Source organism: Myxine glutinosa, chromosome 4 (genome assembly GCF_964187855.1).
Source record: "Myxine glutinosa chromosome 4, kmMyxGlut1.1, whole genome shotgun sequence".
Classification (NCBI taxonomy): domain Eukaryota; kingdom Metazoa; phylum Chordata; class Myxini; order Myxiniformes; family Myxinidae; genus Myxine; species Myxine glutinosa.
This window is the reverse complement of record NC_136264.1, coordinates 197,227,073-197,241,296: the sequence shown is the minus strand read 5'-3', so window position 1 is coordinate 197,241,296 and position 14,224 is coordinate 197,227,073. Positions and strand designations below refer to the sequence as shown.

Genomic DNA, 14,224 nt, shown 5'->3' with positions numbered 1-14,224 from the left:
TTTTATTTATGGCCCACAGGGGCCAACTATGGGTGGTCCACCTGTAGGGCAAAAAGCGGCCACCTCACCATGGTCCGAAAGCAAACTTTTTTGGGCCAACGTGGCCGGTCCCAGCAGAGGGGTCATGCCACAAACGTGTGGTCCATAAGTGGTGCTCGGCCACAGAACCGTGGTCCATATGGTGATGCATGGCCGCAAGACGTGCGGTCCATAAGTGGTGCATCGATCCAGGCAGCTGGCAGCGGGGGCTCGGGCACACAAATGCGGCTCCCACACGCTCTCCCTCAGTGCCCAGACAGCACGGTCCATGGCGGGGTGGGGGGGGAAGGAAGACAAAGCAGAGTCAGCGAGGGCAAGGGCGCAAGGGTACACATCAATAAAGGCAATGCAGAGTGAGGTGCACACGGAGAGCGAGCGGAGAAAGCTCGTCCCTAACGTACGCCACCCCACCTGTCACCTACTCTACCCTTGCCCTTTACCCCGTATTTACAAAACAATTTACAATTCGTCTCTATCGTCACGTCTCCCAATATCTCCCCTAATACCAAATTCGTTAACACAATCCCTCTATCCCAATTTTACCATCACCCAATTCATCATCAGTCCTCATAAGGAGGGAGAGATGGAACAACCAGCACAATGTCTCACCCACGTCATGATGCGTCTCACATCCCCAAAAACATTTGCACAAAAATAAATAACAAACCATGGCATGGTGTGGAGCACTGTCGTCACCTCAGGTGAGTGGATGTAGATGGTGCGAGGAGATTTCAATCCTAACTATCCTCTAAATGACTTAACACACTTTACACTACCCGGGGTCTTTCCCTGCCAAACCATTGGCCATCTTACTCTATGCGGTTCTAAAAACCAAACTCCCATTGACCAAACTGTGGTGCTCACCAATTTGGGGTCTCACTCCCCCGATTCAACTCCCTGTGCCTTCGCACAATTTCAGGATTGGGTCGTGTGGCTCCCCTAACAGGTCTACTTACCTGTGCGCCTCCGCCACTGAAGTTGCCATCTGAGCTTACCTGCTCCTCACTAACCTACCTGGGGAAGGCCCTCCCTTGCGCTTACCCCCTCGGTGCCCTCTCTGGCACTGGGCTACCCGGGTCCTTCCTCTGGATCCTCGGGCCCCATTGAACTCTAACTGGCTCCCAGAGCCTACCTGCGGCCTCACCTGGCCGACAGACTACCAGTGGCGGAGCGCTCAACCAACCATCCCTCTAACAGGCCACACGCCCAGCCATTTCCACGTCACTAATGCACCCATCCAAACACCATTCTACCACACGCACCACAGATGCCAATATCCACCACAATTTACCTATACCCTCTACCTAACTCTTAAACTACCCTCCCCGGGTATTCGTGATAGGGGTCCATCCTCCCCATCCACTCCCTTTGCACCAACCACTCCACTCCACGTTTTCCACCATACTCACCCCACACCATCCATTCCATACTCCATTTACTCCAGACCATTTATTCCCCACAACCATTCTCACCTGTATTGGCACACCTGTGCCCACACACACCTGGTGGCTCTTGCACCCTCCTTACCTCCCAGGCTTCTTCATTCCCTCAATACAATGCACAATCACAATTATTCACTCATACGCTGCTCCATACACTTTCAACACACACACACAGCATCATCTGATCTACCTGGTGCCCTTCTAAAACTCGCGCTTCCCAGTCGCCACTTATATTATTGCGCTCCCTCGTCGTTATAATCCACCTAATCTATTCTACGTCCCCTCTACAGGTACATGTCGCTACTTAATTCTCATGTCACCTATGGTCATTTCTAAGTCCCTATACATTTATCCAAACCCTCCCTCGGCGAGCTTACACTGCCAAAACCCCATAACTAATGCTCATGTGCCCGGGTAGGATGTGAGGGATGGCAGAGTTGCCATTCCTCTACATCACCATCGCCAATCAAATTTTGCCCATCTTTACTGCCAATCATTGGTGCCCATCAAATTTGCCAATCATCAATTTGCCAATCATATACCCTATCCCTACCATCGTCCATTAACTTGAGCCTCGGTGTATCACTACATTCTCAAAGCTCGGCTTCGCAAAGCCGAGCAATGAATGCGGGTGGGTTGTCTACTGCGGTTGGATCCGTCCGGCACTCGGTTCAGGGGAGGAGGTTTACCCGGCCCGAGATTCCTAGGTCCACCTCGGCGCGGAGCCTTTCGGTCTCCCGCCCGATGGCCCAATCTCACCCAGCCGGAACACCGCAACCACAAGGGGTCGCCGTCCCGACCCTTCTTACCTTCCCTCGCACCGGGCCGCCCGCTCCGCTTAGCAGAGCGCGGACGCGATCGTTCAGGGCGAGACCCGGCCCGGGTCGCGCACGTCGGTTCTTTTGAAACCGCCGTGATTACGACCCCCGCCGGTTCCCGCAGTACCCAAAGCCCGGCACGGACCGAGGGCTCGCGTCGGCTAACCGTCGGTCCAACTGCTGCTCCGTTTAACGTCGCTGCTCCCCGTACATACTCACACCACTCGTTCCTTTTCCTCCTCACACATCCAGGTGTCTCCATACACTTCGTTATTGTACTTCCTCTTACACACCACCCAGGTACACTCATTGCACTCACAGACTTCGTTACACACCTGACCACTGCACACCTTGGCACACACTCGTCGTTCGCACACTTCATCAACACACCTCCTCGCGCCCACTCCTCGGTCACATCCTCTGTGACAACCAGGGGTGTGCACTCTTTTGCACACCCAATCACGTGCTTCAATGTGCTCTCTCGCACCCGTGCCATTCCAGGTGTGCATTCCTTCTCACCTACCACAACCAACTCGTACTCAGTGTCACTCTCACCACCACACTCCATCGTGCATTCCTTCTCACTCTCGACAGCACACTCACTCCTCGGCGCACACTCTTGCTCACCAATACCCCTCGCATTCCCCATAGTCGGACATCCTTGCACACACCCTCTGTCTACGCCCTCTGCACCTGTCGCACACCTCACCAGCGGCCTCTCACGAACGCCCGGGTCTAGCCCAACACCCAAGCTCACTGAATCTCCCCTCACACCATATACATTCCTGAGCATATCGCCTCTCACCTCGGCACCTCTTCTCTTCCGCTCCTCCTCCGCCACCTGCAAACTCTTTATTTGGTCAGTAATCACATCATCACGCTGTGAGCACAAACCTTGCACCAATTCCATCACCTCCTCCTTTATCTCCTTTTTAGTCTCCCTCCGTTTCTTCTTAATTTCACTTACCCCCTCTTCCACTTCCTCTAATTTTTGTCTCACCTCCTTTATTTCCCGGTGCGCCCCTTCAATTTCTCCCTCTAAGGCCACCTTGGTCGTTTCTATGTGCGTTCTGACTTCCCGTTCCTTCGTCTCCATTGTCTGTCACCTCGTCCAACCTTTTTGTCAACCCCTCGTGTACCATCTGACATTCTTTCTTCGTCGGTAGAAGCTCTTTCTTTATTTCCTTCTGGGTCGCTTTCAACCCCCCTATTACCGCCGTATTCTTTTCCACCTGCTCCCCCAACTCCTTTTGTCCCACTGTCAGCTGCTCTACTCCCCGCGTCAGGTCTTCTATGCCCCCCTGCAACCTAGCCGTACTGTTCCTCACCTCTTTCTCCATGCGCTCCTCACCCCGCTTTACCTCCTCGCGTACCCCCGCGACCTCCTCGCTCACTCCGCGCCTTATATCCTCCCCCATCTCTCCCATCTCTTTGGTAGATGCCGCCCTCATCTGCTCCAAATCCCCCTTGTGGGTGTCCAATTTGGTTTCTAACCCGATTTTTACCTCCTCTATCTGATCCCCCATTTGTTTAATTTCCCGGGCGGATTGCTCCCCTATTTCCCTCAATTTGCCTTCTATATTGTTTTCTAACCCCCCCAACCCATTCTTCACCCCTTCCATTTGGTTCTCCTGGGTGGCCATTCTATTTTCCAACCCCGTTAACCCATCCTTCATTTCCCCAATTTGATTACTCACGTCCTCCAGTTGGCCCCCCAATTTACCTTCCAGCCCTTCCAACCTGTTGTCTAACCACTCAAATTTACTTCCCATAGCATTCCTCAATTGCTCATTACCGGCCCTCATTTCTGCCCCCGACTCGGCCATAAAGGCCTTCATTTGCTCCCAAAATAGGCCCCAGTCCATCGGCGCCGCGGGCGCAGCTGCAGCAGCCACGCGCGAGGCGCCATTTTGTGCACCTGAAACCTCGTGCGCGAGACCGCCATCTTGTGCGCCTGAATGCCCCCCGACCACATCCTCGTCGCTTTCCTCCTCTCTCCCAATTCCTCCCTGAGGTCCTGGGCTGCCTCTAACCCTTCTTCTTCTACCCCCACCAGAATCCGATCGCCTTGATTATCCATGGCACAACTTTAATTTGGGATTTAAACAAAATTTCGGCCGCTCGTAATTTTGAGTGCGTTAAGCGCACTTCGAGTCAAATCCCACACCCAGACACCAATTGTTCCGGTTCCGGGGGACGGCACTCCCCTTACCGAGGGGGGTTTAATCCCCTCATCTTTTTAAGCTGGCCGTCCGACCAGTCCTGGTACTTGTAACGCTCCTTTGCGGGGTGGGATTGATCAGGGTTATTGGTCCAGGTATTAGCCTGAATACCTTTATCAATCCCTACGCAAAACAGGAAGACAAGTACCGCTCTATTCCCGGACAAGATGGTATTTTGCCGAGCGGTTTAGCAGTCCGGAATCCAAGCCGTTAGCAATAGACTAAACCCGATTATAAAGCGTTGGCCGAAATCGCGCCACAGGAACTCAATCGGGAAAAGACAAAAGCGATCGGACGAGACTGAAACCAAAGGATAAGAAATAACAGACATTTATTAATTATGTACAAAACCAAAGAAACCAAAGGAAGAAACGAAAGTCATTTACAGAAGAAGAAGAAGACACAGCGCAATCCTTATACAAGCTTACTTATTCCCACAGGACAACACAAACAGACTCACACGAATAGGGAATTGCAGGCAGGAATTGAATGGAGGGAAGAGAAGAGCAGTCGGTCCACAGAACGGGCGACAGGGAGGGCCTAGGATCGTGGCACGACGTCGAGGTCCGCGTGCGCACACTTGTTCTGGTTCAGCCACGAAAAACCCGGTCGTCAGTGCTGGTTGGTATCGCGAGCAGGGCGTGCCGATTCTCATTCGCCGCAGGACGTTCGCGCCAAGCAAATGAATGAACGAACCTCTCAACTTGTGCTCCTTGCTCATGTGTCTCTCTCCCTCTCCCTCTCGTAACGTGCTCAAGCGCCTCCCTCCACATACCTGCGGTGGGGGCTCCGCGCAACAGGTTTTATCTCCACCCCCGTGGAACCCTCACGAACCTGCCAGATCTTTCTCTCTCCGCCCTCTCAAGCCATGCCCGCTGATTCCTGGTTGGTTGGTAAGGGCTGGCTGACTCCACCTTTGATGACGAGGTTGTGCCACGCCCGTGCTCTGCCGGCGCCTCCCTCTTCTTCTCCGAGATGGAGCACATGGGCAATGGCGTCTTGGGGCAATCAAACGAGCCCCAGCCAAAGAGCAGCGAACGCTGCCTTACTGGCACTTTTAGGAGGCCGTGGGGATATTTCAGGGGATCCTATCTTATTTGGTTTGATGCAACGGAGAGTCAATTATTGGACACACGGCCTTACCTGGAACACAGAATAACGATATAACTATAGAGAGGTCCTATGATTCACTACGTGTTGTACATGGACTAACTAAGGTGCACTTATTTCAATTAACAGCCAATTAAGGGGAAATATACACAGGGGTTATTTATAAGGGAATTTACTACTAAATTTACATGTGAAGGTTCTAAAAACCACAACAATAGATTATAATGGTGTGTACTCTTTATCAATAGATTATAAAGACGTGTACGCGTTACTAATGGATTATAATGAAGTGTCCTCATCATTAATGGATTATAATGAAGTGTATTTGTTATTAATGGTTTATAATGAAGTGTACTCATTAGTAATGGATTATAATGAAGTGTGCTCATCATTATATATATAAAAATATATATATATATTAATAGATTATAATGATGTGTACTCTTTGTCAATGGATTATAAAGATGTGTACTCGTTATTAATGGATTATAATGAAGTGTATTCGTTATTAATGGATTATAATGAAGTGGAGTATAATGTACTCATCATTAATGGATTATACTCATCATTTATACTATAATATACTCATTTATACTTTAAATTATATACTCATCATTAATGGATTGTAATGAAGTGTACACGTTATCAATGGAGTATAATGAAGTGTACTCGTTATTAAGAGATTGTAATGAAGTGTACTCGTCATTAATGGATTATAATGAAGTGACCTCGTTATCAATGGATTATAATGATGTGTTCTCTTTATTAATGGATTATGATGAAGTGTACTCATCATTGATGGATTATAATGAAGTGTACTCATTAATAATGGATTATAATAAAGTGTACTTGGTATTAATAGATTATAATGAAGTGTATTCGTTGTTAATGGATTATAATGACGTGTACTTGTTAGTAACGGATTATAATGAAGTGTACTCTATCAATGGATTATAATGAAGCCTACTCGTTATCAATGGATTATAATGAAATGTACTCGTTATTAATTGATTATAATGAAGTGTATTCGTTATTAATGGATTATAATGCGGGGTTGGCGGGGTGGGGAGGTAGGGGCTATCATGTTGGCTATCATTATAATGAAGTGTACTCATCATTAATGGATTATAATAACGTGTACTCGTTATTAATAGATTATAATGAAGTGTACTCATCATTAATGGATTATAATGAAGTGTATTCGTTATTGATGGATTTCAGTGAAGTCTTGGAGACGTTCTGTCCGAATTCCGTCACTCTCTGTAAGTAATTATAAAATCTGTATGTTGGTTCCACCATCCTGAATCTTGTTGAAAGCAGACACAGTCGAATATTTGTCCTTTTTTTACATGTTCTGTTTCTCGTAATGAAAATAAAGTTGTTCACAGACCAAGTTACCCACGATCATCTGCATCTCTCCCGCACACGGCACATTCCCTCCCTCCCCTCCCGCCTCCCCCATCACAACTGAAAGTATGTAATAATTTCCCGCAATCTTTTCACATTTTATTTATAATTTGCCGTGAGTGTTTATATATTTTAGCTCTTCTTTCTTTGGACATTATTAAATATTCTATTCGCATTTCTTTGCCATGACGAGTCCACACGGAGCCGCGTGCGCGTGCTTTGCCAATTCAAGAGGAGCTTGAACGATGTGACTGTGCGAATGATTTCAAATGGTATTTACAATCCGTTCATTTGTCCATCTACAAAGCCATGATGTCGGAGGAGCTCCGCTTGTCTGCTTATGGCACGACCAAGCGAAGCGCACGACGTCAGCCCCTCCGGCGACCCCTGACATGTTGTTATTATGACGTACACTATGACGTCACATGACAGTAATCCCAGGACATCTGTTTTGCCTGGAGTTCGAGCGAGTTGGAGGCAAAGCCAAAAGCAATAAATACCATGGTAAGTCGTAACCAGATATATATATGTATATATATATATAAATATATATATATAAATTCGGACCTGTAGGCGGTTTGACGTTTAGTGCATTTATTTAGTGTTTCCAAAGCACAAATTCTTATTATTCCCGGCAAGACTTATGCGCGCGCGCTTTATGTCACGTGTCGTGGGCGTGCCCCGCCCCCTCGCCTGCCAATCAAGGACGGAGCGCGCCCTTTGTCTTGCAAATGGCCCAGAGATGCGCTCACGGTTGGATTCATGCGTCACGGACTCCACTTGCGTCACTGGATCGAAGGAAATTAAAATATAAAAATGCGGGAAAAAGTTTGACGATCCGGGAGTCTCCCGCAGGACCGAAGTTCTTTATGGTATCACGGTCATTGTTTACTGTCGGATACCATATGACATATTTATTTATTTAAAATATATATAATTTAATACCTGTATATTAAAAAACCCCGCAAATAGTACGAAATGGATGTGCGAGTTTCGCGTCCACGTGACCCTGGGAATCGATGCTATCAAATGGCCATGGAAGATGGGAAGGCCCCTTGTGCGAGTACGCGAAGGCTCTCGGAGCAGGTGCCGATGCTCGTCTAATGAGACACAGAAACTCCATTATCGATTGTGCGAATGCCGACAATCGCACAGATGGCGCGCGCGCGCTTTATGTCACGTGTCGTGGGCGTGCCCCGCCCCCTCGCCTGCCAATCAAGGACGGAGCGCGCCCTTTGTCTTGCAAATGGCACAGAGATGCGCTCACGGTTGGATTCATGCGTCACGGACTTCAACGTTCGGCCTCGGATTCGTTTTGTTTTTGCACGACGTGGAATGATGTTGACTGTGCTGCGAAAACGACAAGATCGAGGCTCGTGTAAAGGTGCAGTCACACTATGACGTTTTAGAGAAACTTATATCTAGCGTATGAAAAATCATAAAATAATGTCAACACGTCGGCATACGCCCAAAAAAGCATCGAAAATTCTACAGCATGAATAAATTGGGCGTATGCATAACGTATTGAACGTATACATAGCGTATGTCTAACCTATTAGTAACCTATCACTAACTTATATATAACTTATGACAGCGTATGTCCAGCGTTCTCGACTTATGCCCAACGTATGAGTAACTTATGAGAAACCTATGCGCAGCGCGCTCGGCGTGTTGCCGACGATCACGTGACGTTCTGCATAAATACAGAACTAAATCTAAAATAAATCTCGGGGGACATCCGCATGAAGTTCTTGAAAGATGCTTGGTCCTCGTTTCGGAGTTCCACCAGAAGCTGGTCGTACAGGCCAAACTGCCGTCGCCTCCCGATCCATGGTCTGACCCAGACCTTCCCCCGTCGTTGACCTCTTCTCCTCCTCATCCTATTGGCACGGATCTGGTGAAGTGCCAATTCGATGATGTCATACTGATGTTGGAGAACGATGAGTTGGTATTCTTGTCGAAGCCTCTAAGGATCCTCCATCTTCTCTGATGACGGGTGGAGAAGTGATGGTGAGCTACTCACAGGCCCCCATATATACAGTGACCGCAAAACGCTGGCAAAACGCCAATAATACGCTAGTTGTACGGTAGAAACACGTTCAATAAGTTACTCCATCGTCAGACATACGTCTAATACGTCTGAATACGTCAATATGCGTTGCAGATACGTCAGATATAGGTTAAATATAGGTTAGAAGTAAGTTACTCATAGGTTATCAATAAGTTAGCTGTACGGTACACCTTCATGCCAACATATCTCGACGTATCTCGACGTATGAGTAACCTACCTCTAACGTATTTAACGTATGTCTAGCGTATGCCTAACGTATGCCTAACCTATGAAGAGGACGTCGGCATACGCCCAAAATTTTTGTGCATGCACAAAAAATTATTTCGGTCTCTGCATACAACAACGTATGCCAGCTTATACCAGTGTGCTTTTAACGTATACAACTTATACCAAACCTACCCCAACTTATGTCAACGTACACCAGCGTGTTGGTGAAAATTCACATACGTCGGCATAAGTTACTGCTATACGTTATAGTGTGACTGCACATTAAGAGCTAACATCAATCTCAAAAAAAAAACAATCGGACAGACAAAACATACAATAAAGGGAGCGGGAGACAAGATGGGGAGAGAGGGAAGCACACAAGTACACCGGCAGAGAACAGGGACATCGGGAGATCTGTGGGAGGGATAGGGCTTGGGGGAGGAGGCATGGGAATGGGGGGAGGGGGGGAGGTATAAAACACATGGACACTGCTAGAACTTCCAGGAAAGAAGTCGGTATTTCAAGAAAAGAAACTTTGCTTTTACTCGAACTTGCCTGAAATGTTATGGTTGGTGCAGCTCCAAAGTGTGCAGCTTGCTTGCTTATTTATTTATTTATTTTCATCATCAATAAACGTAGCTGACAGGCCGGGCCCACTTTGATGCATCACCAGGGAGACGGTTTATAGTTGGTCCGGATTCAAACCCAGGCTGGACAACTCAGAGGCGAATGTGCATCCCTCAAAGCCATCCCTATGGATAATATATGCACAAACATGACGTACTTGATCCTTGTATTCCGCATTGTGAAAATTGAACCTACAGTTGTGAGGTTGTAAAAATAATTATTGGGCAATTGCTCCTATTTTGTTACCATGACGACAAACAATTGTAGATTTATTACTCGCAAAATCGAAGGTTTTTCAAGTATATTGCTTAGTTGCGTTTGTTATTCTGTCTGTTCTGTTTGTTTGTCACTTGCCTACAGGTCACAATTCTAAACCGATCGTCATGAACCTTCACCGAGTTGTCGAGGGCGTCACAATTGAGAACCCCATTGGTTTTGAGGTCAAAGGTCAACGGTCATCTGGACGTCGAATTAATAAAATCGCCATTTTTCATACGATTGACTTGAAATTTCAACAGCATATCGAGTCGATAAATATGGAAACCAAGTATTTTGAGGTCAAAAGGTCAAAGGTCAACTCAAGGTCCGACTTCTAAAATCATTTTTCATCTGAAAAATCAATTTTCATCTGAATTACTTGAAAATTTAACAGCATTTGCATACTGCCTCACTGAATTGGGAAACCAACTATTATGCAGGTCAAAAGGTCAAAGGTCAACTCAAGGTCAAACTCCCAAAATCATCTATTTTCATCCGATTGACTTGAAAATTGAACAGCATTTGCATAGTGCCTCACTGAATTGGGAAACCAACTATTTTTGAGGTCAAAAGGTCAAAGGTCAACTCAAGGTCAAACTTCCAAAGTCATCAATTTTCATCTAAAAATCATCAATTTTCATCCTATTGACCCGAGCTTTGATCAAGATCGTCAATTTTAATCTTGATGAAATGGACAATTTGCTGGATCAATGGCAACCTTTTTGGGGGGGGGGGGGGGAGGGTGGTGTTTTGCAAGTATCGTGCTCTGCTTGACGTCTTCTTGTTTGGATCTTGATCAAGCAAAGTGTGTTAAGTATTTTATGCTTGGTAAAAGTCAGGATTGTTTGGTAGGAATCTGTGCTTACTATGGTTGTTCATGTTGTTATTCTGAACTAGTAAGAGTACTGTCAGGAAGTTCTCACACCTCCCCAATCATCAAGTTGTTATAGGTGGCTAACACCCAATTATTAGCTTGAATCGTTCACATTATGATACAAGCATCACATTTGGCAGTTATGTTCTTATATAAACGCTCTTTACATTCAGTCGAGTAGCCATCACGAATTTTATGTGGCCACCAGAAATTGCTCAAATGTGCCTTAAACTTGTGTACTTATGCTACTTATGCTACTCATAGTAAATGACGATATGCCTTAAACTTGTGTCCTCTCCAGACACACTCCCACCCGCAACCTCCGCTCTGCTGGTACCAACCTCCTGACCCACCCCCCCCCCCCCCCCCATGCGGACCAAATTCAGATCCTGGGGGGACAGGGCCTTCTCCATCGCTGCTCCCACCCTCTGGAACTCACTACCTCACACCATCAGAGACTCCTCCTCACTCACCACATTCAAAACATCACTCAAGACCCACCTGTTCAGCACTGCATTCAACATTCAACCCACAGCATTTAACCCCTGACTATCTCTTCTCCTTCAACCTCCTTTTGCTTTAAATATTTCCCTATTGATTCTTGTCTTTTTGCAATTGTTTTTTTGTACTCTGTCAAAGCGCCTTTGGGCTGCTTGAAAAGCGCTATATAAAATAAATGTATTATTATTATTATTATTATTATTATAAACTTGTTACCTCCGCTCCGAAGGTGGATGGAGGTTATGTTTTCACCACTGTCTGTCTGTTTGGCTGTGAGCACGATATCTCAAAAAGTTGTGGACGGATTCGGATTAAATTTGGTGGAGAAGTTGGATATGTGACAAGTACAAAATTATTATATTTTGGTGAAGATCCGGATTCGTATCCGGCTACTGGAATTTTAAAAGTGATTCTTCACCATTGGGGGATCGGGCCAAAAATTATATTTTTTTTTTTAAAAAAAAAATGTTTTTTTTGCTATATACAGCAGGATAACATGCTATATGTTATCTCACATGCTATCTCACATGTTATCTCACATGCTATATTTGCTATATACCTCACACTAACATGCTATATACAGCAGGATATTTCAAAAAGTTTTGGACGGATGATTTTGATTAAATGTGATTCTGTATTGCGATTTTCATGTCTACTCTGGTATACAAAACGTAAATAGTTCACCTGGCGGAGGTATGCTCTATACTGGGCGCCGTTCTAGTTAATATTGAATTTAGGATGTTCGAGTATCAATACAAAATCTCAGAACTACGTATTGATAAGAAGTGGTTATAATTTTAAATTTACCTGATGAACTCTTTTTTGCATTGACACTTCAATAAATCGTAAATTAAATATCAAAGTTTATGACAGTTTAGCAATTTTGAATTTTCGAGTTGAAATGTTTTTTCTTTTTCTTGAAATAAACAAAAATTGAATTTGTTTTTTGGAATTTCCCAGTTGGCTAATCGACTGGATTTAAAGATTGTATCTATATAAATCATCAATGCCAAGTTTCATTGTTGTATCATAATGTGAAGGGCTGTTTGTGTTACCCTCACACTAACGTGCTCTACCGGGGCAGGTCTCTCGGAATGGGTCCACTACAACAGCCGGAGGTGTACGTTCTGGGGTCGAAGCCCTTGTGCCACGAGGTGGCCGGATTATCTGCCGGACAACGCAAGTTGTGCCACCTGTACAAGGACCACGTGGTGCACATCGGGGGTGGTGCACGCCTCGCCATCCAGGAGTGCCAGCGTCAGTTCGCTCATCGCCGATGGAACTGCTCCACCGTGGACGGCACGGCCGTGTTTGGCAAACTCACTCTCACAGGTAACCCCCTCTGTATTGTTCATGGTCTAGCTACAAGCTGCCGCTCTGGTGATGACGCGGAGTTGGGTGCTGGCGGTTTTGGCGCGAAACTTGTACCGGATGTTGCAGTGACCTGATTGCCACGTAACCCGGCGTGGTGCGCCAGGTAGCCGAGAGACCGCGTTCGTGTACGCCATCTCTGCGGCCGGAGTGGTGCACGCGGTGAGCCGAGCGTGTCGGGAGGGAGAACTCACCACCTGCGGCTGCAGCCGCGCCGCCCGACCCAGGGACCTGCACCGAGACTGGCTCTGGGGTGGTTGCGGAGATAACATCGAGTACGGATACCGCTTCGCCCGGGAGTTCGTGGACGCGCGCGAGCGCGAGAAGACTCATCGCCGGCGGTCTCCACAACACGCTCGAAAGTTAATGAATCTTCACAACAACGAGGCCGGACGAAGGGTGAGGACGTGCAGGTGCTTCGGTGTACGATTGTTGGTGTGTGTTGGAGGTGGTTATGTTGGTGGGGAAGAGGGAATTGCTTTCATCTCGAGGGAGATATATATCATGTTGTAGTGGGCTGGCTGTCATCTCAGAGAGAGGACGGAGAAAAACCGTGTTGGAGGGGTCGGGAGGTCGGGGATATCATGTTGGAGGGGTTGGGAGGTGGGGGATATCATGTTGGAGGGGTGAGGACGTAAGGGATATCATGTTGGAGGGGTGAGGAGGTATGGTGCTATCATGTTGGAGGGGTGAGGAGGTATGGGGCTATCATGTTGGAGAGGTGAGGAGGTATGGGGCTATCATGTTGGAGGGGTCGGGAGGTATGGGGCTATCATGTTGGAGGGGTGAGGAGGTATGGGGCAATCATGTTGTAGGGGTGAGGAGGTACGGGGCTATCATGTTGGAGGGGTTGGGAGGTATGGGGGACTATCATGTTGGAAGGGTGAGGAGGTATGGGGCTATCATGTTGGAAGGGTGAGGAGGTATGGGGCTATCATGTTGGAAGGGTGAGGAGGTGGGGGATATCATGTTGGAGGGGTCGGGAGGTAGGGGCTATCATGTTGGAGGGGTGGGGAGGTCGGGGATATCATGCTGGAGGGGTGAGGAGGTGGGGGATATCATGCTGGAGGGGTGAGGAGGTGGGGGATATCATGTTGGAGGGGTGAGGATGTACGGGGCTATCATGTTGGAGGGGTGAGGAGGTGGGGGATATCATGGTGGAGGGGTGAAGAGGTATGGGGATATCATGTTGGAGGGGTCGGGAGGTATGGGGCTATCATGTGGGAGGGGTGACGAGGTATGGGGCTATCATGTTGGAGGGGTGAGGAGGTATGGGG

General features: G+C 47.2%; 1 protein-coding gene across 8 annotated transcripts in view; it reads left to right on the top strand.

Moving 5' to 3' along the window:
• Window positions 1–14,224, top strand: part of LOC137425615 (protein Wnt-5b) — a 472,266-nt gene that overhangs the window by 439,884 nt on the left and 18,158 nt on the right. For all 8 annotated transcript variants that reach the window (XM_068114220.2, XM_068114218.2, XM_068114213.2 and 5 more), the window contains 2 exons: window positions 12,661–12,908; window positions 13,054–13,346. In XM_068114220.2, coding sequence (XP_067970321.1) covers window positions 12,661–12,908; window positions 13,054–13,346 — 541 coding nt within the window. The remainder of the gene's footprint in view (window positions 1–12,660; window positions 12,909–13,053; window positions 13,347–14,224) is intronic.